Raw genomic sequence first — 19,882 nt, 5'->3', positions numbered from 1 at the left:
TATCTATTTAATATATAGTATAGTAATAAATAATCCCAAACTCCTAATTTATCCCTCTCTCCCCCTTTCCCCTTTGGTAACCATGTTTGTTTTCTATATCTGTGGACTTATTTCTGTTTTGGAAATAAGTTTTTTTTTTTTATTCCACATAGAAGCGATATCATATAACATTTATCTGAAGTCCTGGTGTATGATGTGCTCACTTCACAATCCCTCTGAGAGTTTCATGGTTAGCTCAAGTCCATCACAGAAGGAAGGTGGATGTGCACGGGGTTGGGGGCACTGAAGCCTCGGTGTTTGGGCACAGAGTAAACACAGCGGGTCTTGCTGCAAGGTCACAGCTGGTACATGTTTTTGCTGCGCCTGCAGATATGGACCTGCAAGCATTTCTCAGGAATCTCGCTGGCAACAAGCTTATAATAAGGTATGATGCCATTGTTTGAAGTAGATGTCCCATCCTGCTTCCAAGTGATTTTTTTTTCCTTGTATGTTTTGCGGTACGCGGGCCTCTCACTGTCGCGGCCTCTCCTGTTGCGGAGCACAGGCTCTGGACGCACAGGCTCAGCGGCCATGGCTCACGGGCCCAGCAGCTCCGCTGCACATGGGATCCTCCCGGACCGGGGCAAGAACCCATGTCCCCTGCATCGGCAGGCGGACTCTCTACCACTGCGCCACCAGGGAAGCCCCAGTGATGAGTTTTTAACCATAAAGCAAAATACTCCCCACAAATTGAAAACGTCAAAGACGTCACACTAAACCACACCATTTCCCCTCACTTGGTTTTGAAATTCAACTTCCCCTTTATTTCGAAATGGCTTATCTAAACCAGTCGTCCTTTGCAGAGGTGACCTAGGAAATGGAGCAATGAGCTCTGTGGCTTCAGTGACGACCTTACTCCTCCGTGCTGCCCGGGTGACACGATGCAGCCCGGTCCTCTCCTCTCCACAGCAGAGGCGAGGAAGGAGACTTGAGTTCAGACTTATTGCTAAACGCCTGCCTTGTTTCCCACCTATTTACCTACTACCAGCCCTGCCTGCTTCTCAGAGTGCTGTGAGGACCCATGGGGTCCTTGCTAACAAAGCCGTACGTGATCTGGGGCCAGCCTGCCTCTCAGACCTTAATCCTGCACCCTTCTGCATTGTGCCCACTGCCTTCTAACCACACCGACTGCAGGTAGAATTCGTTTCTGCCTCAGGGCCTTTGCACAAGCTGCCTTTTCTGCCTGGAAAGCCTTTCGAGTTCTGTGTCTGGCCCCTTCTTGTTATTCAGACCTCAGCCTAATTCAGTGAGAGCCTCTCAGGGCACCCAGTCAGTCATGCTGGTGAGACCCCCGTTCTAATTCTCTTCAAGGCACTTCTCCCACCTGAGCAGGGTCAGTGACCATCTCATTCTGGCTTGGAGCCCCCGTGTGGTGGACTGTGCCCAGCACACTGTATGCTCACTGCACATTTATTTAATGAATGGCTGAAGAGGGTGAAAACGCTCTGGAGAAAACAAAGCACTGCGTGAGATAGAAAATGTTTTTATTAATGAATAAAACCTTCCTTGCTTTCACTTAGTGATTTCTCTTGCAAACGACAGCAATATCACACTGATGACTCCAAGAGCCAACATCATGTAGATGAAAACCTGCCTTTGCATCGAGCAAGAAAGAATGGAAGGCAGTTGCTCTGTATCATGTTTCAAGGGAAGACGATTCATCTGTGTACATCCCTCCTCGGGTGTCACCGAGACACTGTCCACTCACCAAGTTTAATTTCATCCATTCCCCTTGAGAAAGTGAAGAGCCTAAAAAGGAACAGCTGCTGCTTATCTGCCTCCGGGGCCCCGGTCAAGGCCGGCAGATGGCCTGCAGGCTGGTCTGGGAGACCACCCGATGCTGCAGTTCGCCGCGGGGAGGACGCACCTCACTAGACGACACGCTGGGAACGGCCCATGGGCTCCTTCTGCCACGAAACCGAGACCTAGTTACTAGTTTATTGGCTGTGATGCTCAGTTAGGCACTTAAAGCATTGGCTTTAAGTGTGAGATGAGTTTACACGAGTCAGTGACATACTATACAGGGCGGCCACACGGTTTCATCTATGTACACTCTTCCTACCAGGAGGGCTGAGGGAGCGCTCCTGCCGCTGTCAGGCCGGGGCCCACCAGTCCCCTCATCACAGGCAGCGAGGCCTTTCTACGCACCCCCTCGGCCTCACTTTCCTCAGTTCAAACACCACCACGAAGGGCGCTTCCGTGTCCCTGCCCAGCCGCGGGGTCGGCGGAGCGATGACCCCACCTGCTGATCCTGGCTGGAGCAGCCAGGGAGGGATCTGCCCCGAGCGGATCTCAATGCCCCAGTGACCCATGGCACTGCCGGGAAAAGTCCCCGTCCTCGGGCACCGGCTGACACGTGGGGTTTCCAAATACGCTCTCCAACGTGCCACGTCCTCACACTTGGTTAGCTGCTTCCGGTTTTAAATCAGCTGTACGGCTCCAGAAGCGACCAGGGGTGCGATGGTTTTGTATCGCATCAAGTGCTGTGAGCCCTCCTCCAGGTCGATCACATAGTCCCTGGAAAAGGAACAACGTGCCCGCGGAGCTCGGCTGCAGCCCCACGGGGAGGAGCGTTTCCCACCGTCCACAACGCGAACGCCACTCACCTCTGCTCATCTATTTCCGGTTCTACCAGTATGTTTTCTTGTCGCTCTTTCACCCTCAGAAACACATACGAATCCAGATCTGGTTTGGGAACTGCCAGGACGACAGATAGTGTGATCAGAAAATGCTCAGCTGACAAGATCGGGATGGAGAAGCTGCTGGGATTAACTGCCTCAGGCACAAAGGGACCCCTGATGTAAAAGCATCTTGGGGGCAGGGATCTGAGGAGAGATCTGGCTCCTTCTAGAAACAGCATACTTCCCTCAAGGTTGCACACGGCACCCGCTCATTTGACAAGGGATGAGGCCATAAGACCTGCAGGGCGCCTGGGAGGAAGGGTGAGGGCCATGGGAGAGACACGCAGGGCGTCTTAGGAGGACCGAGTGTGTGGATCGGGCCAGAAAGTATGTCTGTATAAAGGGTGGGAGGACAGGATGTTAGGGGGACGGGCTCACACGGCGACGGCCTTGAATGTCAGGGAGATGAATACGGGCTGCGCGCCGTAAGCATCCCTCCCTCCCTACCACCAGCCAGCACTTCACCAGAAGTGCCCCGCGCTGGCAGCTCCTCCAGACCTTCCCTGCCTGCGGCTCCGTTTGTGCCGAGGACCCCATCACCTGCGGGGTCCGGAGAACCCACCGGACAACTCAGTGTTCAGAGCCCAGCTCAGGTGTGGGGCTGCCCTCGGTTCCCCGTCTACGGGAGGGGGGTCAGGATAACTGACCGCAAAGGTCCGGGGAGGGTCCCCTGGGCTGCTCGGGGGTTCTGGGCCTGCCAGAGACACCAACTTCAGCAGGGTCAGCTGGGCCCACTGGGCGGCTGCTGATTTGAGGAGACCCTCGAAGGATGTTAGGCTACAACGCCCTTCCACAACCCTGCCATTGTGGTCTCCGTGCTCCAGGGGGCATCTGGGCTAAGTGAGCAAGGCTCTGATCTCACTTGGGCAGGCTGGCTCCCGTACAGCTCCAGCCCTAGGCGCCCAGCTCTGGTCCTTGGAAGGGACCCAGGACAAGCGACACATGAGCGTTAGGAGGTGTTGGCCAGCATCAGGTAGAAGCAGCTCTGGGGCAACGGCCTGGACCCGGCTCAACTGGATACGCCAGGTGGTGCCGGGCAATGATTGGGGACACGGTCCTTGCTCCACTCGTAAGTGCAAACGAAAGTGGCCGAACTAGACACGGACTGGGCCTCCTGTGTCCCTCAGGCAGGTTCACCAAAACGACCAGTTCAGAGTTCCACAAGCCCGGCACGCGGTGGGCTTGCTCCTGGTGTCCCCTCCACAATGACACGCTGAAGCCCCGAACCCCAGTACTTCAGGACGGGAATGGATTTGGAAACCAGGCCTCTAAAGAGGCAAAATGAAGACATCAGGGTGGGGTCCTGATGCACCCTGACGAGGAGAGGGACAGACAGCAGGGTGCATGAGCGGGGGCGGCCGCCTGCGAGCCAAGGAGGGGGGCTCAGGGAAGCCAACACTGTCAGCACCTTGACCGTGGACTCCGGCCTCCAGATCTGTGAGAAGATCCAGGCCGGCTGGTCAGGCGCCCCCGTGCTGCCGGTGGTACTTAGCTGTGGCAGCCGGGGCTAAGTCCCCCGCCAGCGGCAGGGCTCAGAGCGCGGCCCCCGGGCTGGGTCGGCGAGGGACGCTCAGGGCTCGGCTGTCCTGGACTCAGCTTGGGAACCCGTGGACTCCAGGCCCCCGTGAGGTCCTGTGTGGACATGGCGAGCTGGGGAAGACCAGGGAGGTGGACTGGAGGCCACGCGCCAGGGGCCCTGCTGGCTGATCCAAGGTTAGGGGTTACCACCAGGGCCCCCCCCTTGGCTTGGCAGACTTTCGGGGGACCAAGCAAGGGGGCGAGAGGCAGAGGAGATGGCCGTGCTTCCCTCCCTGGCGCCTCCCTGCCGTCTGTCCTGCTCTCCTTCCCACAGACGGGAGGCTGCTCACAACCGAAGATCAGGAGCCCTGAGGGATCCCCGGAGGTGTCCAGGCCTCCAGCTAGCGTCCCCCCGGGAGGAGACAGGCCCTGCATGGCCTGGAACCTGTGAGGGGGACGCTGCTGCCCCCGGAGACCAGAGACCCCGGCATCTTCCTCGCCCAGAGGAGCTGAGCACAGCACGGACCCTCAGGAGGTGACTGCGTACGCGGGTGAGTCTGCACTTACCGTGGCAGCTACGAGAATTTCCTCCGAACCGGAAGAACACAAAAGTGATGCTGCAATCGGTACCCTGGCGCCTGCTTTTCACAATTCTTGGTTTTTAACCCAGAACCCTTCCCCTCTGTCTCTTTTCTGTTGACTTATCTATGCACCTATTTGCCCATGTTCGAGAGAAGGGAGTGGAGATGAAGACGCTATGCTAAGGCACCTGGAGATACGTGGCGTGTAAACTACGGCCCCTCGGGACGTCCGAAAGGAGAATGCTCTGCCCACCTGCCCTCAAGAGGTCCACCTTCTGTAAATTAGGAGGCATGTGCTTTAAGGCAACGTTCTTCAGGTAGGTCTCTGTGTTAGCCATGTACCTGAAACACACAAAGCCACATCGCAGTGACGACACGCCCCGGAGCCACCAGGGCTATAAGGCCAACAGCAGTGGCCCTGCGACTGGCCTCAGGGACACAACCACCAAACTCACACTGGCAAGCCAGGGAAATAAAGGCGGGCCCCACGCTCGCTGCTTACTCACTCTCTGGCAAAGGCAAACTCTTCCGGAGAAAGGCTGGAAGGCTCCCCCTCACGGCGTGTCTTCTCCTTTTCAAGGACGTGAGGGAAAAACTTCTCTATCTGTGGGGACAGGAGACACCTGTCAACGCTTTTTGCCATCAGCAAGTTTGATCAAGTGTGTCATCGAAGGTCTCGCCTGATTCCAGTGGCACACATGCTAGTTTTCTGAAACAGGTCGAGGTTAATCTAGAAAGTGACTCTTAAAATGACACGTTTTCATGGTTGAGACTCTTTCTAATCATAAGACTTACACACTGGACTTCACGAAGGCGGGTTTCAGAGAATTTGGAGCAAAGGTCAGGGCTCAAAAAAGGAAGACAGTTTAAAAAGGATGAGAGGCTTTCATGAAAGAAACTCTGGTGAGACAATTGGAAATGGAAGTTAAGAGAAAGGAAGGGGCTGTTACCCAGCACTTCTGTGTCATTGTACAGACACAACTGTACAACCTGTGAAGTGAAACAGATACAGAGGCTGGAGAGACACACGCAGAACATTTAAGCAGAGAGTGACGCTCGATTATAAAACTATAACCAGGGACTTCCCTGGTGGCGCAGTGGTTAAGAATCCGCCTGCCAATGCAGGGGACACGGGTTTGAGCCCTGGTCCAGGAAGATCTCACATGCCATGGAGCAACTAAGCCCATGCACCACAACTACTGAGCCTGCGCTCTAGAGCCTGCGAGCCACAACTACTGAGCCCATGCGCCACAACTACTGAGCCTGCAAGCCACAACTACTGAGCCCACGTGCCTAGAGCCTGTGCTCCGCAACAAGAGAAGCCACTGCAACGAGAAGCCTGTGCACCGCAATGAAGAGTAGCCCCCGCTCACTGCAACTAGAGAAAGCTCGTGCCCAGCAACGAAGACCCAATGCCGCCAAAAATAAATAAATAAATTCATAAAGTTATACATTTATTAACAACAACAAAAGAAACAATATAACCAGCAAGGATAAAACCCACAATGAGGTGAGGCTTGGGAAGCATGCTAAGAACTACCAGAAACGACAACAAAGCTAAAAGCTACAGAAAGGTGTGTGGTCAGGAAACAGGAAAGGCAGCCTCGTCTGGAGTCAGAGCTCTCACGATCACCTCCGCCAGGGAAACGCTCTCTGCGAGCAGGACCACGATGACGGCGAGGAGGAGCTGAAGGCCCAGGTAAGGCAGCACTTATCCTTACAGCGGTGAGGTCTCCCGGCTCGGACGGACTGTGCTCTGGGATGAACTAAATTCTCGTCTGTACGGAGTCTGAGTGTGTGAAGCACCTTCTCCTGTCCTATGCGGATCACCGCTGCTACTCTATCACTTTATGCACTAAAACTACACGCCACTTCAGAATCTCAGAGTCACTGAGTTCAGAAGAGGTGGGAAAGATTAGAGGCAGACACATTTCTTGATTTTCAAAAATACAAAGGAGGGGACTCTGCCAACACACATCAGCGTCCTTCACGTTGTACGTGGCCTTACAGACAGACGGTTTGTGAACTCAAAGGAAAGCAGCGGTGCGCGTGAAGAGCGTTCACCTCACCACACACCGCAAAAAGCTGAGCGGCCTGGCAGCTGAGGGTGGGGAGAGGCGTAGCGCGTCTCAAGTTTTTCAAAATGCGTGATGATGTCTTTAACGTCCTTGTGGACAAGCTGTAGCGGGGGTGCTGGGTGACAGCACAGACTAGGAGACACATAAATGAGCGAAAGAAGAACACGGACTCAACTGACAGACGCCAATCAGCGGGGAAGGCTCTGGCAGGACAGCGACCACTGGCCCGGTCCTACTAACGAACCAGATAAGACCTTTGATGACACATTCATCCAACTTGCTGAAATAACTAATACGCTAGGTGACAAGATTGGGATCCAGAGACCAGGGAAATGGCCCAAAAAAAGAAGCTGAAGAGGGACAAGTATTGAGGCCTACACTGAAGGGTCAAAAATCAAGCCATGGAAATACAGGATAGTGACGGGATGGCGTAATAATAATCACAACAGCTTAAAAACTTCAAAAGAGGTGGTGCTCGTGGTGAGTGCGGAATGAACCCCGGGTGACGTGTCCATCAGACACTACAAGACACTGGGTGGCGTTACTACCAGTCTGATATCCACAAGGGAAGTGATCATCCTGCTTTTCACAAAAGTGACCAAACTACAACGGGAACTCTGTTCCACTGTAGGTGGGATAATTTAAGAAGGTACTGATAAACCTTTTAAGGGAAGAGACCAGGAGAGTAAATGGAAATAAACGGCTGCAATGTTTAGCTGAGAGGGCTCTCAAGAGCCTTCTGAGCTGTCTTCAGTCTCTGAAGCGCGTCCACATGGTAGAGGGTACGGCTGACCCTTGAACAACTCGGGGCTTGAGTGTGCCAAGCCCTCCCCTCCCCGCACCTTGCAGTCGGCCCTCCGTATCCCTGGGTCTGCATCTGGATTCAACCAACCTCGCATCACTTTACAGCAAATATTTATTGAAAAACTTCTGTGTATCAGTGGACCCACGCAGTTCACACCCATGGTGTTCAAGAATCAAGCGTATTTGCTTTGTAATAACTAAGAGGACAATTGGAGCCAAATTAAAAGAAACTTCAAGGAGGTAAGAACTTCCAGGTTTAAAACAGACGTCACTGAAAATAAGCATGTTTTGCCGTTTCATTTTTATAAGTTAGACGGCCACAGAGATATAGCTGAATGTCATTAGCACGGTCCACTTGACACTGACTTAACGACAGATGCAAAACAGTTCTTAAAACCAGGTCCCCTCTGGTCAGTATTCCCTGTTCACCCACTGCCAATACCTCCACGCTCAGCATCACCCGACGGTCCCTCCGGGGGGGCGCCGTTCGCGCAGCAGACAGACTAACAGTGTCCCTGGAGGTGGGAGCCAACCGTGCCATCGATGCTTCTCCTCCCGACTCTGGCTCCCCTGACGTGGGGCCTCAGCAGCACCTGCGGGCCCTGGACCCTCCCGGCTCCTCCCAGGACCCTCAGTCTGCACGACAGCTGCCCCCCAACCTTCGTGAGCCGACATCTCAGGTAGCTGCTCAGGACGAAGCGGATCCTCTCCATCTCCATCTGGTGGATGCCGACCTTCAGGTCCCCCTTCTTGGCCCTCCTGAGATTTTCTTCCTGTTAACAGAGAAAAAGAAGTTTGTAAGAAACCTGAGAGTCAGAGACTAATGACTTTTTTTGTTCAATCAGCGCGCGGCCCATCATCATTGGCAACGTTAAGGACTCAGAGGCTACATTTAGGTCAGAGGAGAACAAAAAACTCATCGTTTAAGGGCTCGCATCTCCTTCTAATTTATTAACTACACAAGCAATACATGACCACAGTCTCACGACATGAAGTGCAGACAGCACTCGTTTACTTTTAGAAAATGACCACTTCAATAGAATCTGAATCTGGCTGGTCAGAAGGGCCCAGAAGAACCCCAACCCGAGTGTAAAGGACGGCAGCAGACAGAAGAAATGTCTAAAGGGTCTTGAAAGTAGTTAAAACACCAGTTGAGAAACTGTAAAAGACCAGCGTTTCAAAGCTACCCTGAGGCTGTCAGTGACCAAAGCCCGGCTCATCTAAGGCAAGGGCCACACACTCAGAGGCTTCGGGGCCAGGCAGGTAAGGTACCTGAGAAAGGTGGGCAGCCAGGAGCTGGGGGCTTGGGGAGCACATTGGAAGGGGCGGTCCCTACCCTGCTCTGGTCAGCTGTTCTCGCGTACAAATGCAGGAATGCTGAGGACAGGTTTTTAGAAGCTGACAGCCAGATGTTCACAGGAACTCCCAGGCTTTGTAAATGTAGATAATTCAACATTAAAAGAGAAAAAAAAAGCCCAAACTAGGCTGGGCCCCACGAAACAGATTTGCTGTCAGCCTACGGCCTCCCACCATGCCGACACACCTTCTAAGCTGCCCTCCTCTGAACGCTGAGGGAGGCACCTCTTACCATGTGCTGCAGCTGATCCATGACACACTCCACGATTTCCGACTTGTTTTCCAGCAGCTCAGGGGCAAACTTTTCATTCATCCAGGCCTAAAAAAACAATGCCCGAAAAACGCACAGAGGGGCATTACTCACAATGGAGCAAAATAAGCCTGTGAGTCAGTACTCACCCCTAAAATCACAGCCGCCTCGGCAAAGAAACTGTGTATCGGTTGGAAATACTGGAAATGCTTTGAAGACAAGCTATGTTTAATGATGGCTTTTTTATTTCCTTTAGTGGAAAGGCTGTGTTGTCAGTACACCTATGGCTGAGAGTAACCCTACCTGGTGTCCACTCGGCACCTGTCACCGGGCACCAGTGTCTGTATCTGCTATTGCCCACCAGGGGGCACCAGTGCCCGCCCATTCAGCTCAGAGCACTTTATAATTTTTTCATTCATCACTATCATAACTGAGATGAAATGGATACAGTTATCCTTACCTTGTTGATGAGAAAACACAGATCACGTTATTTACTAACTGCCCAAGAGTACAAACGATCACAAAGGAAATGGAGATTTATCTATTAAGCAGTTTTTGGACTAAGACGTTAAATCCCTAATTTATGACTTAGGCCCAGATGCTTGGTATGTTTCAGAAATTACCAAGGCTTAGGGAACTGAAGTATCCACTGGTGACTGAGGAAGCTGTACTTATCTTTCAATCACAGGAAATTGAGTTCTAGCATAGCTCAGAGTTACAGGCCAAGCACACTCCAGTTATTCATTCTGACACACTTAAGTCTCTGCTTCTCCAATTATCACCATTCAGACGCATTATTAAATACCAGTATTGCTACTATCATAACATTTTTTTTCAGGTGCTCAAGCTTCTGGAATAGTGTTGCAGATATATAAAATTAACCAGAAAGACAATCTGTCTTTTCAAGTAGCATAATGAATGAGAAAAGATCAAACTGTCAGAGAGAACTTATAAAGCAGGAGATTTTCTTTTTTTTAAAATAAATTTATTTATTTTATTTTATTTATTTTTGGCTGCATTGGGTCTTCGTTGCTGCACATGGGCTTTCTCTCGTTGCAGCAAGCGGGGGCTACTCTTTGTTGCAGTGCACGGGCTTCTCATTGCGGTGGCTTCTCTTGTTGCGGAGCACAGGCTCTAGGCGTGCTGGCTTCAGTAGTTGTGGCACGTGGGTTCAGTAGTTGTGGCTCACGGGCTCTAGAGCGCAGGCTCAGTAGTTGTGGCGCAGGGGCTTAGTTGCTCTGCGGCATCTGGGATCTTAGTTCCCAGACCAGGGCTCGAACCCACGTCCCCTGCATTGGCAGGCAGATTCTTAACCACTGTGCCACCAGGGAAGCCCAGGTTTTCTTTTTACCTGACTTTATTAAATACTGAATAGGTACAAAAATATTTATGAGATACATAGTACTGATAAACACCTATGGGCACATAGCTTCATTAAAGAATATCATCATCATTTTACAAGTCCCCTTGTGTCCCCTCCCTCCTCAGAGGTGATCATTAGCCTGAATTTAGTGATTAATTTCCTGTGGTTTCATTACTTCTGTTTTTATCTCTACATGGTGCTTACCAACCTTTCCACGACAGGGCACTCAAAGAAATGATAGCACTGTATGGTATACTGGGTAAAGTGGAGTAGACTTGGGGGAGATTTCTCATTTGCAGTATGAAATCACGGTAATAAAACATATAACAGTAGGGCAAAGTTTATATTAGTACAAAGTGCTCAAATAAAATCTTTTCAAAATTTTTAGGGGGAAACTTGGATTTAAGTTCACAGTCTTTTTAAAAATAATCAAGTTCTCTGTTTGAAATGACTGCATTGAAAAAATTTTAACGACAACCTGTTTATCACTGTTACGGGTGAAACTGTGCCGCCTCCACCTGCCGATTTGTACGTTAGAGCCCGAACTCCCAGCACCTCAGAATGTGACTGGATTTGGAGATGCGGTCTTCTAACGAGGTAGTTAGGTTAAAAGGCGGTCATGAGATGGGCCCTAATCCAATACGGCTGGTGTCCTTGTAGGAGGAGAAGAGAACACAGACACGGAGTTTCCCAAGGCTCAGTCCCTGGTACCTTCTTTTCTTTATGTACATTCACTCTCTATGGGAAATTGTCTACAGAGAAGACAGAGCACATGAGGACACAGAAGACGGCCGTCTCCAAGTCCAGGAGAGAGGCCTCAGAGGAGACCAACCGTGTCAACACCTTGATCTCGTCTCAGACAGAAGAGCCTCCAGAACTGAAGAGATAAATTTCTGTCAGCAAAGCCACCCAGTCTGTGGCACTTTGTTAGGCAGCCTTAGCAAACGAATACGACCATTACAATGAGGAACTTTGCATTTTAGGTACCAAGTTTTAAGTCGTATTTTTACCAGCATTCAAGAGTATCCTACGTATGCTCCCGGAGCTGTGCTCATCAGTGGCCTTTCAGGCCGGCCCCGAGGCCATGCTACACAGCAGCTGTGCAGGCGGTGGCTGCCCTCCGGGCAGGAGAGCATCAGGTCACAGGTGTGACGCCTGCTCACCCACTCCCAAGGCCGCCAGACCCCACCCTCCTTGGGCTCCCTCCCAGGGAGCCCTGAGGACACCCAGAAGAGGCCAGCACTCTGGGCCCGGCTGACCTGGAGGGCGAGGGTCAGCATCTGAGCCTTTGCAGAGCCTCAGCGTGTGCAGCACCACCAAGCTGGCAAGCTCTGCCCTGGACGACAGCTTTGCAAGGGTTTGAACGGTACACAGACGGTTTCTTCAGCAACTTATCTTTTCTTCTTCCATGTGATGCTCCTGACAGCTGTCCATGCTGTGGCAGGAGCTTTTACTCATTTTACTGCTGTTTTTCTCCCTCGTTATGTGTATATGCCGTACTCTAGGTATGCACCCAGAATAATTCGGCCAAAAGACACGTGTGCCTTCTTTAACCTGACCAGAAAATAACATTATTTTTTTTAAGTGACTGTACCAATTTACATGCACACCGTGGTATACAAGTGTGCTAAATTCTCTACATCCTTGACAACCCTTTATACTGTTCACCTGTTTCATTTCTGCCACTCGGATGGGTATAAGTGATATCTCATTGGGTTTTAAATTTTCAGGGTGCCTGTGAATCTCCTGAAATTACATGCAAAGTTCTGCACGGGTGTATATGTGCATTATTCTGGGAGGGAGGGCCAGAGGTTTCACCAGATTCTTAAAAAGGTCTGAGACATCATTTTTAAATGACCTTCCTTGCGTTTTATCACTCACGATGGCATGTAATGGTAGGAAAGAATGAAGAATCCTAAAGTAACAAACATGAGAGAGCTCTGGAAAGGGGCGGTGAGAGGGAGAAGAAGAAGGCAGCAGGTGTAGTACATCAAAGAGACCTGGTTCACATCCTGGCTCCGTTGTGTGACCTCGGCAAGTTACTTTAGACCTCTCATCTCTAAGCCTCAGTTTCCTCATCTGTAAAATGGAGATGACAATCGTGCTTGCCTCAGGGCGGTGCTGTACTGATTATGACCACTCGCACCTAACACACGTCAGACAACACTCTGAGCTCTTCACACATAATACCCCATTTCATCCTCACAACAGCTCTGTGAGGCAGCCGCTATTACTACCTCCACTGACAGTCAAGGAAGTGCTAGAGACAAGCTATACAACCCGCCGAAGTTGTAAAACAGACGAGTGGGGGCTTCCCTGGTGGCGCAGTGGTTAAGAATCCGCCTGCCAATGCAGGGGACACGGGGTCAAGCCCTGGTCCGGGAAGACCCCACATGCCGCAGAGCAACTAAGCCCGTGTGCCACAACTACTGAAGCCCACGCGCCACAGCTACTGAGCCTGCATGCTGCAACTACTGAAGCCCGCGCGCCTAGAGCCTGTGCTCCGCGATAAGAGAAGCCACCTCAATGAGAGAAGCCCGTGCACCACAACGAAGAGTAGCCCCCGCTTGCCGCAACTGGAGAAAGCCCGCGTGCAGCAATGAAGACCTGACGCAGCCAAAAAAAAATTTTTTTAATTATAAAATTAAAAAAAAAAAAAACGAGTGGCATGCAGGGATCTAAACACAGGTAGTCTGAACTCCGAAACTACCAAGGCCTCCTGAGACAACAATTGGGAAGAGCCCTGGCACGCAGGAAATACTCAATAAGCCACAGCGATTATGACTAAAAGGAGAAACGGCCCAGAAGTGGTTTGAGGTAAGCAGTGGAAACATACAGAACGGTGGACAAAAGGAAGTATTTGGAGGAAAAGGAAGAATAAGACCAGTTTTCTCCTAAAGAAGGTGTTTCAGCACTTTCTAGACCTTACAAGTCTCTACCAAGCACTTCTGCGGTACCCACAAATACCAAGCAGATCCTTTGCTCTGTGAGCTGTTCTCGTAAATGTCCCCAAAGCTGACCCTGTCTGGCCCCACTTGAGAATTTTGTGTCTGACATTATGAGGTTTCTATCCGGCTGTCCCCCTGCTTCCTATTTCTGTGTAGACGGTAAGATGCGGTCTCTCTTCTCTTGAAATAAGCCTAGAGTTCCATCTCATTTCCTGATTCCTGACATTTGCACAGCTGGACTAAATAAAAAGGCTGAGCTTGGAGCAGGGGGATTCTGTTTGGGCTGCTTACCTGTTCCAGCCTGTCAATGAGCTCTGCAGGGGTCAGGACCACCTCCTCACTCCCCGCATCAGAGTCCTGTCCCGAGAGATCCAGTTCCTCTGTCATCTTCTCTGAAACCAGGAACCTAATAAATAAAAGAACCCATACTATGCTGTGCGTTCCACTTCTTTTCAAGAACCTGGAAAAGGGAAAGGTTTACTACGGTTGTAGAGGCTCACTGGCAGTGGCTAGGGAATTCACAGGTTTTGGTTTTGTAATTCTTCATCTCTTTCTTCAAATCTTAGGTCAGGGATCAATTTCTCAAAGCGATCACTCCTTACAAGGGCTTCCACGTGCACCCTGAATTGAGCACCTACCACACCCTGCAGTAATTATCTGTTTGCCTTCCAGGAGGAGGTCCTCTCCTCGGGGGCTGCGTTCACTTCAGCTCTAATATGAATCCTTGCACCTCTAAGGACTGGGGACACAGTGACCTGTGCAGCCCCTGCGCTCAGCACGGCTCTTCACTAAGAGCAGGCAAATAAAATTGCTGGGAGAACCAATCCATGCCCGTTTCCTGGAGCCACAAGGCCCAGCAACATCTGTCCGGTCGGTGACCCAAAGGGCTTAGGAAGGCGGGTGGTGGGGACGAGGGCGCGTCCCCGGAGCCTTAGGGACACCGAGAGCACAATGCTCCCGCTCGCCTCCCGGGGCCACGAACACAGGGTCACCGCCTCCCTCCAGGCGCGCGCGCGCGCGCAACACGCGCGCGCACTCCCAGCGGTCCCACTCGGACGCTCACCCGGGCCTGGGCAGGCTGCGAAGGCACCCCGGGTTGGCGGGTAGCGAGGGCCGGACGCTCGCGGGAAGCAGCCCGAGGAGCACCGGCCGCAGAACGGTCCGCGAAAGGCCTTTCCGGGACGCAGCTAACCCTCCACCTCTCAGCTCCCGCGCTCCTCTTGGACACTTCCCGTCCGGACTCAACGTCACTGCGCACGGACGGGGCTGACCAATCACGGCCAGACGGCGCCGCCCACCCTGGGGGCGGGAATTGCGTCCCCGATGGGGCACTTCCGGAATGGAGGCGGGCCCGAGTTGGGCCCCGCCCACCTCGTCCCGGCTAGGGTGTGCGGTGCAGGATGACACCTCCCAAGGACCGTCGGCAGGAGGCGCCTGGTCACCGCGGCTGGGGGCTCCGGCGGCGTGGGCCTTCCCGCCACCGGTTGCAGCCGTCCGCGTGTGCTCTGGCCGGTAGCCGGGCCTACAGAGAGGTGGGCTGTGATAAATCAGGCCGCTTCCACCTCTTGGGTCGTCTTCTCCACCCACTTCTCTGGTGGCCCTTCTGGTTACCGCATATCTGCAGGGGCTGCACCTGTGGCCACTACTCCCAGCTCTAAAAGACTTTAGGCGAGTGGTTCTTAAAACGCGGTACCTGACCACCAGCAACAAATCGGCTGGGACCCGAGAAAAATGCAAGTTCTCAGGCCAATCCAAGACCTGCGGAATCGGGAACTAGCGGGGGGTGGGGGAGGAGGGGGGAGACGTTCAACAGTTTCATCAGGTGATTCTGAGGCAGGTGAGCTTGGAGAACCATAGCTTTAGGTAATGCTTCCATCCCAGCTGCTCTCTAGGTTATTTTGACATTTACAGTTTATGCCTTCTGCCTTTACTGTAGGGCAAAGATATATATATATATATATTTTTTTTTTTCCTTTGTGTGATTATAGTTTTTCATCTCTGAATTGCTGATGCTTTTCTTTCCGCTCTCCTTTGTTTTCTGTGCAAAGTGTCGCTTCTGGCCCCCCTAGAAGTGTCTCTTCCCCACCAATCTGAAGATGCTTTGTGATGTGATTAGAAAAAAGTCCGGCTAATTGACCGATTGGGTAGTACCTGCCTGATTACAATAGTGTTATAAAAATAATTACAATAGAATATACTGAGTGAGAGAGTGGACATATTTACAAAGGGCTGAGGAAGCTGGGGACAGCAAAGAGGTATTCCAAGGGAAGGGCCCTTTGAGCTGTGCTTGCAGAACGAGTTTTGTTAATGACAGATGATGGCCTTTTCCAGGTCCATTTCAATTCTGTGTTGCAGTGGTTGGTGACCCAGTGGTTTTTAGTTGTGGCAAGTTGTGTTTTCCCAAGAGAGCTGCTCTGACATCAGTCTTATCCTGAACCTTCTGCTCCCACCTCTCCGTCAAGAGGTGGAGTTTGTGATCTCCCCTTTTTAAAAAAATCTTATTTTGTTGAAGTATAGTTGATTTACAATTGTGTTCATTTCTGCTGTACAGCAAAGTGATTAAGTTATATATATATATATATACATATATACATACAGATTCTTTTTCGTATTCTTTTCCATTATGATTTATCCCAGGATACTGAATATAGTTTTCTGTGCTATCTGGTAGGACCTGTTGTTTATCCGTTCTCTCTGTAATAGTTTGTATCTGCTAATCCCAAACTCTGAATCCTGTCTGAGTCTGTTTCTGTTTCATAGAGAAGTTCATTTGTGTCATATTTTAGATTCCACATAAGTGATATCATATGGTTTTGTTTTTCTCTGTCTGACTCACTTCACTCAGTATGATCATCTCTAGGTCCATCCATGTTGCTTCAAATGGCATTATTTCATTCTTTTATATGGCTGAGTAGTATTCCATTGTATATATATACCACATCTTCTTTATCCATTCGTTTGTCGGTGGGCACTTGGGTTGTTTCCATGTCCTGGCTATTGTAAATAGTGCTGATATGAACACAGGGGTATATCTTTTTGAATTAGAGTTTTGTCTGGATATATGCCCAGGAATGGGATTGCTGGTTGTGATCTCTCCTCTTTAATCTGGGAAGATCTTTGTAACTGCCTGGACCAAGAGAACGTGGCAGAAGTGATGCTGAACGGCTTCCGGAGCTGAGTCGTGAAAGGTGGTGCAGCTTCCACCCACTGTCTTTCTTGAGCTGCATCCCTTGGGAGCCATGAGCCGACAGGTAAGATGTCTGGCTGTCCTGCAGCTGCCATGGAAGGTCCACGTGGAAAGGTCACTTAGAGATGGAGAGCCATGTCCAAGGAACCCCAGCTGTTCTGTCCTTCAGATGTCTGAGTCGAAGGAGCCTTCAGACGGTTCTAGCTCTTAGACTTTGAGCGACCCCAGCTGACCCTAAGGGAGCAGAAACAAGCCATCCCAGCAGAGCACTGCCCAGATTGCAGATTTGTGAGCAAAATATAGTTGTTTTAAGGCCCTAAGTTTTGGGTGTTTTTTTTTTATTTATTTAAAAAAATTTTTTGGCTGCATTGGGTGTTCGTTGCTATCACAGGCTTTCTCTAGTTGCAGTGCATGGGCTTCTCATTGCAGTGTTCTCTTGTTGAGGAACATGGGCTCTAGGTGCTCGGGCTTCAGTAGTTGTGGCACGCAGGCTCGGTAGTTGTGGCACATGGGCTCTAGAGCGCAGGCTCAGTAGTTGTGGCTTGCGGGCTTAGTTGCTCCGCGGCATGTAGGATCTTCCCAGACCAGGGATCGAACCCGTGTCCCTACATTGGCAGGCGGATTCTTAACCACTGCGCCACCAGGGAAGTCCATTTTGGGTGGTTTTTAATCAGCCTTAGAGGACGTGAACATTAGTCTCTGAGCACAATCCCATTCTTCCATAATTCTCATTCCTACATAGCTTTGCAATGGTCTTTCCAAATATTCCTTAAGTGTTCTAGATTGGAGTCCACTCACCGATGACTTCCCTGTATGAGTACCCATTGCTAAGTTTGCTCACTCAGAGTCTTCCCTTCCATGGTGCCAACTGCCACCCTGGTCTCCTGTTATGCCCCAGCTGGGGAGCTGGTGTCCAGCTCCTGCTTCCTTACTAAACAGGGCCGTGACCTGGGACACATCACTTCTTTGGGCTTCGATCGGTTGTACTGCCTGTCCAGTGAGAACAAGATGTGCCTTCCTGAAGGCAGAGGGATAGATACATAATTGGGCCCCCCCCCCCGCTTTTGCTTCTAAGATCTTTGGTTCCAACTAATATTCATCAGATAAAATCACTCTAGAGTCAAATGAGTTGGAAAAAAAAATGAGTTGGCAGAGAACAATTTCTGCTATGTAAAGAAGGAGCATTGAAGGAGACATCCAAAGAGGATCTACAGAGCTGCCTGTGGGCGAGCAGCACAAACTTCTGGTGGGACGGTTGGCCTGTGAAGTTCAAGAAGGTGGGAGAAATGACCCGACTTAAGTTACATTACGTTGAATGGAGAGAAAAATCAGGAACATCTGGTGGACGTAGCCCCATTGTCAAGAAGTTTTAAAAAATAATTACATAGCCGTGCAAATGGAACGCCTTTCATGAAAATGATCACGTGAAAAAGAGAATTACGTAAGTTATGATAGCAGGAGGGTAAAGTTTGATGGTGATGTATGGAATTGCAGGACAGAATTTATAGGCAAGTTCTGATGATGAAAAGAGCAAGTGAACACGCCAGCATGAATTCAGATGAGTAAAACATGAAGCTACCAACATAGCAAAAGAAGGAAGAAGCTAGTGCCCAACGGTGAAGAGGATACAGAAAATAGGACCCTGTACAATTGAAGAAAGTCAATGCAATTTCCAGATACTGCTCAATGAAGGAGTTGATTGCACTTAAAGACAAGGCAAATGGAAACAGCCAAAATATATGTGGTTAGGTATGGAAGTATGCATTAATAAGAATGGTCCTAATTTTTTTCAATCACTAAGGATAAAAGACAACATATACATATCTATACAGTACCGTGAGCCTTTTTGAAGATGATGCTTTCTAAATACAAAGTAATACCATCATTACTGTTCATGTATCATCACTGCCCTTGCTCATTTGGTCAACAGCTGTTTCTCAATGTTTCCTTCCTCTAAATTCCATCACATTCTTGGTCTTGATACCCTCAGAAGCAAAGCACTGAGTCTTGGGGAGTGTATTTGTTAAGCAGAGTTTAAGCCCCAGTTGTTCTGAATGAATGAAGACTTGGCCTAAGGGTAGGAAAGGAAGAGGGCGGTTTGCATTTTTAAGGAAAGCAGAAAAGTACTCTTAGAATATTTCCTTTTAGCCTCACAAGGAAAGCTGTCGATTGGTGAATTGTAAGTGTTTTTCTGGCCGATGGTAAAACCCCATACGCAGTTGTATGGCTGAGATGCTGGAAAACTCAGGGGGTCAGAGCCCTGAAAAATGTAAAATCTGGGCAGTGCATGATATTTCTAATTCCTCTTTAACCCCTCAGACTTTATAGCTCCTCATCCCTTACTCAAATTCCATCTTTAAAGCACATTGAATTAACCTATATATGTTTCCAATAAAGATATAAACTTTTCAAATCTCTTCTAAGCTTTGTGATCACAGTTTCAAGAATAATGTGGCTTTGTACTATTGTTTAGCCAAAAAAAAAAAAAAAAAAAAGCAGGTACAAAGCTTTAATGCTCTATTCTCCTACCTGCTCCCTTGTAGGAGCATGGTGAGACCCTCTTTCCTTAGTTCGGTCTTAATGTGTTTCTAGTTTCTAGCACAGACGCGACCTCCACCTTTGTGTCTTGTTGCCTTATGGTTGATGGGAGGATGCTTTTTTTCCTCCCAAGCCCAGAATGAGCCTTAGGAATAACAAAAAGAGTCAGTTTGCTGTGGAGGGGAACCCATCTTCTGAAAAGAAAGCTGACCCAGGAAATAGAGCATCTGGCTTTGACTTCAGCTCTTATGAAGGCTCCCCAGCCCCGGGCAAAGCTGTAGATGTTGTCTTCTCACTTTGCCTGAGCTTTGTTAACGAGGAAGCAGAGGCCGACACCAGCCAAGGCTGGCAACTCCTCGGGCAGAGTGTAAGATTACGTTCTCTCGTCCACTCTTTTTTCTTTCTTTCTTTCTTTTTTTCGGTACGCGGGCCTCTCACTGTTGTGGCCTCTCCTGTTGCGGAGCACAAGCTCCGGACGCGCAGGCTCAGCGGCCATGGCTCACGGGCTCAGCCGCTCCGCGGCATGTGGGATCTTCCCG

The 19,882-nt window shown here is 50.2% G+C and overlaps 1 protein-coding gene across 3 annotated transcripts; it reads right to left on the bottom strand.

Moving 5' to 3' along the window:
- Positions 1-1,545: 1,545 nt before the first annotated feature.
- Positions 1,546-14,845, bottom strand: GINS4 (GINS complex subunit 4). 3 transcript variants are annotated; one of them, XM_060086037.1, is made up of 8 exons: positions 14,682-14,845; positions 13,910-14,078; positions 9,290-9,376; positions 8,361-8,474; positions 5,326-5,423; positions 5,073-5,161; positions 2,646-2,736; positions 1,546-2,556 (listed from the first exon to the last, which is right to left on the bottom strand). In XM_060086037.1, the coding sequence occupies exons 2-8, from the start codon at positions 14,003-14,005 to the stop codon at positions 2,460-2,462; spliced, it is 672 nt and encodes a 223-aa protein (XP_059942020.1). In that variant the 5' UTR covers positions 14,006-14,078; positions 14,682-14,845; the 3' UTR covers positions 1,546-2,459. The 3 variants fall into 3 exon arrangements, with proteins under 3 accessions (XP_059942020.1, XP_059942019.1, XP_059942021.1); XM_060086036.1 differs by having other exon boundaries at positions 13,910-14,024; XM_060086038.1 differs by having other exon boundaries at positions 1,546-1,788; positions 13,910-14,024.
- Between the last annotated feature and the right edge of the window lie 5,037 nt (positions 14,846-19,882).

The sequence above is a fragment of the Mesoplodon densirostris genome, chromosome 20, assembly GCF_025265405.1.
Source record: "Mesoplodon densirostris isolate mMesDen1 chromosome 20, mMesDen1 primary haplotype, whole genome shotgun sequence".
Lineage (NCBI taxonomy): Eukaryota > Metazoa > Chordata > Mammalia > Artiodactyla > Ziphiidae > Mesoplodon > Mesoplodon densirostris.
This window is presented reverse-complemented; position numbering and strand designations above follow the sequence as displayed.

What these genes read in the sequence shown, in the direction of transcription:
- GINS4 (XM_060086037.1), bottom strand. Translation starts at nt 14,005, where the DNA reads ATGACAGAGGAACTGGATCTCTCGGGACAGGACTCTGATGCGGGGAGT. An exon ending in TCATTGACAGGCTGGAACAG is followed by an intron (nt 9,377 to 13,909) that starts GTAAGCAGCCCA and finishes TTGTTTTTTTAG; the next exon opens with GCCTGGATGAATGAAAAGTT. An exon ending in TGAGATGTCGGCTCACGAAG is followed by an intron (nt 5,424 to 8,360) that starts GTTGGGGGGCAG and finishes CTGTCCCCACAG; the next exon opens with ATAGAGAAGTTTTTCCCTCA.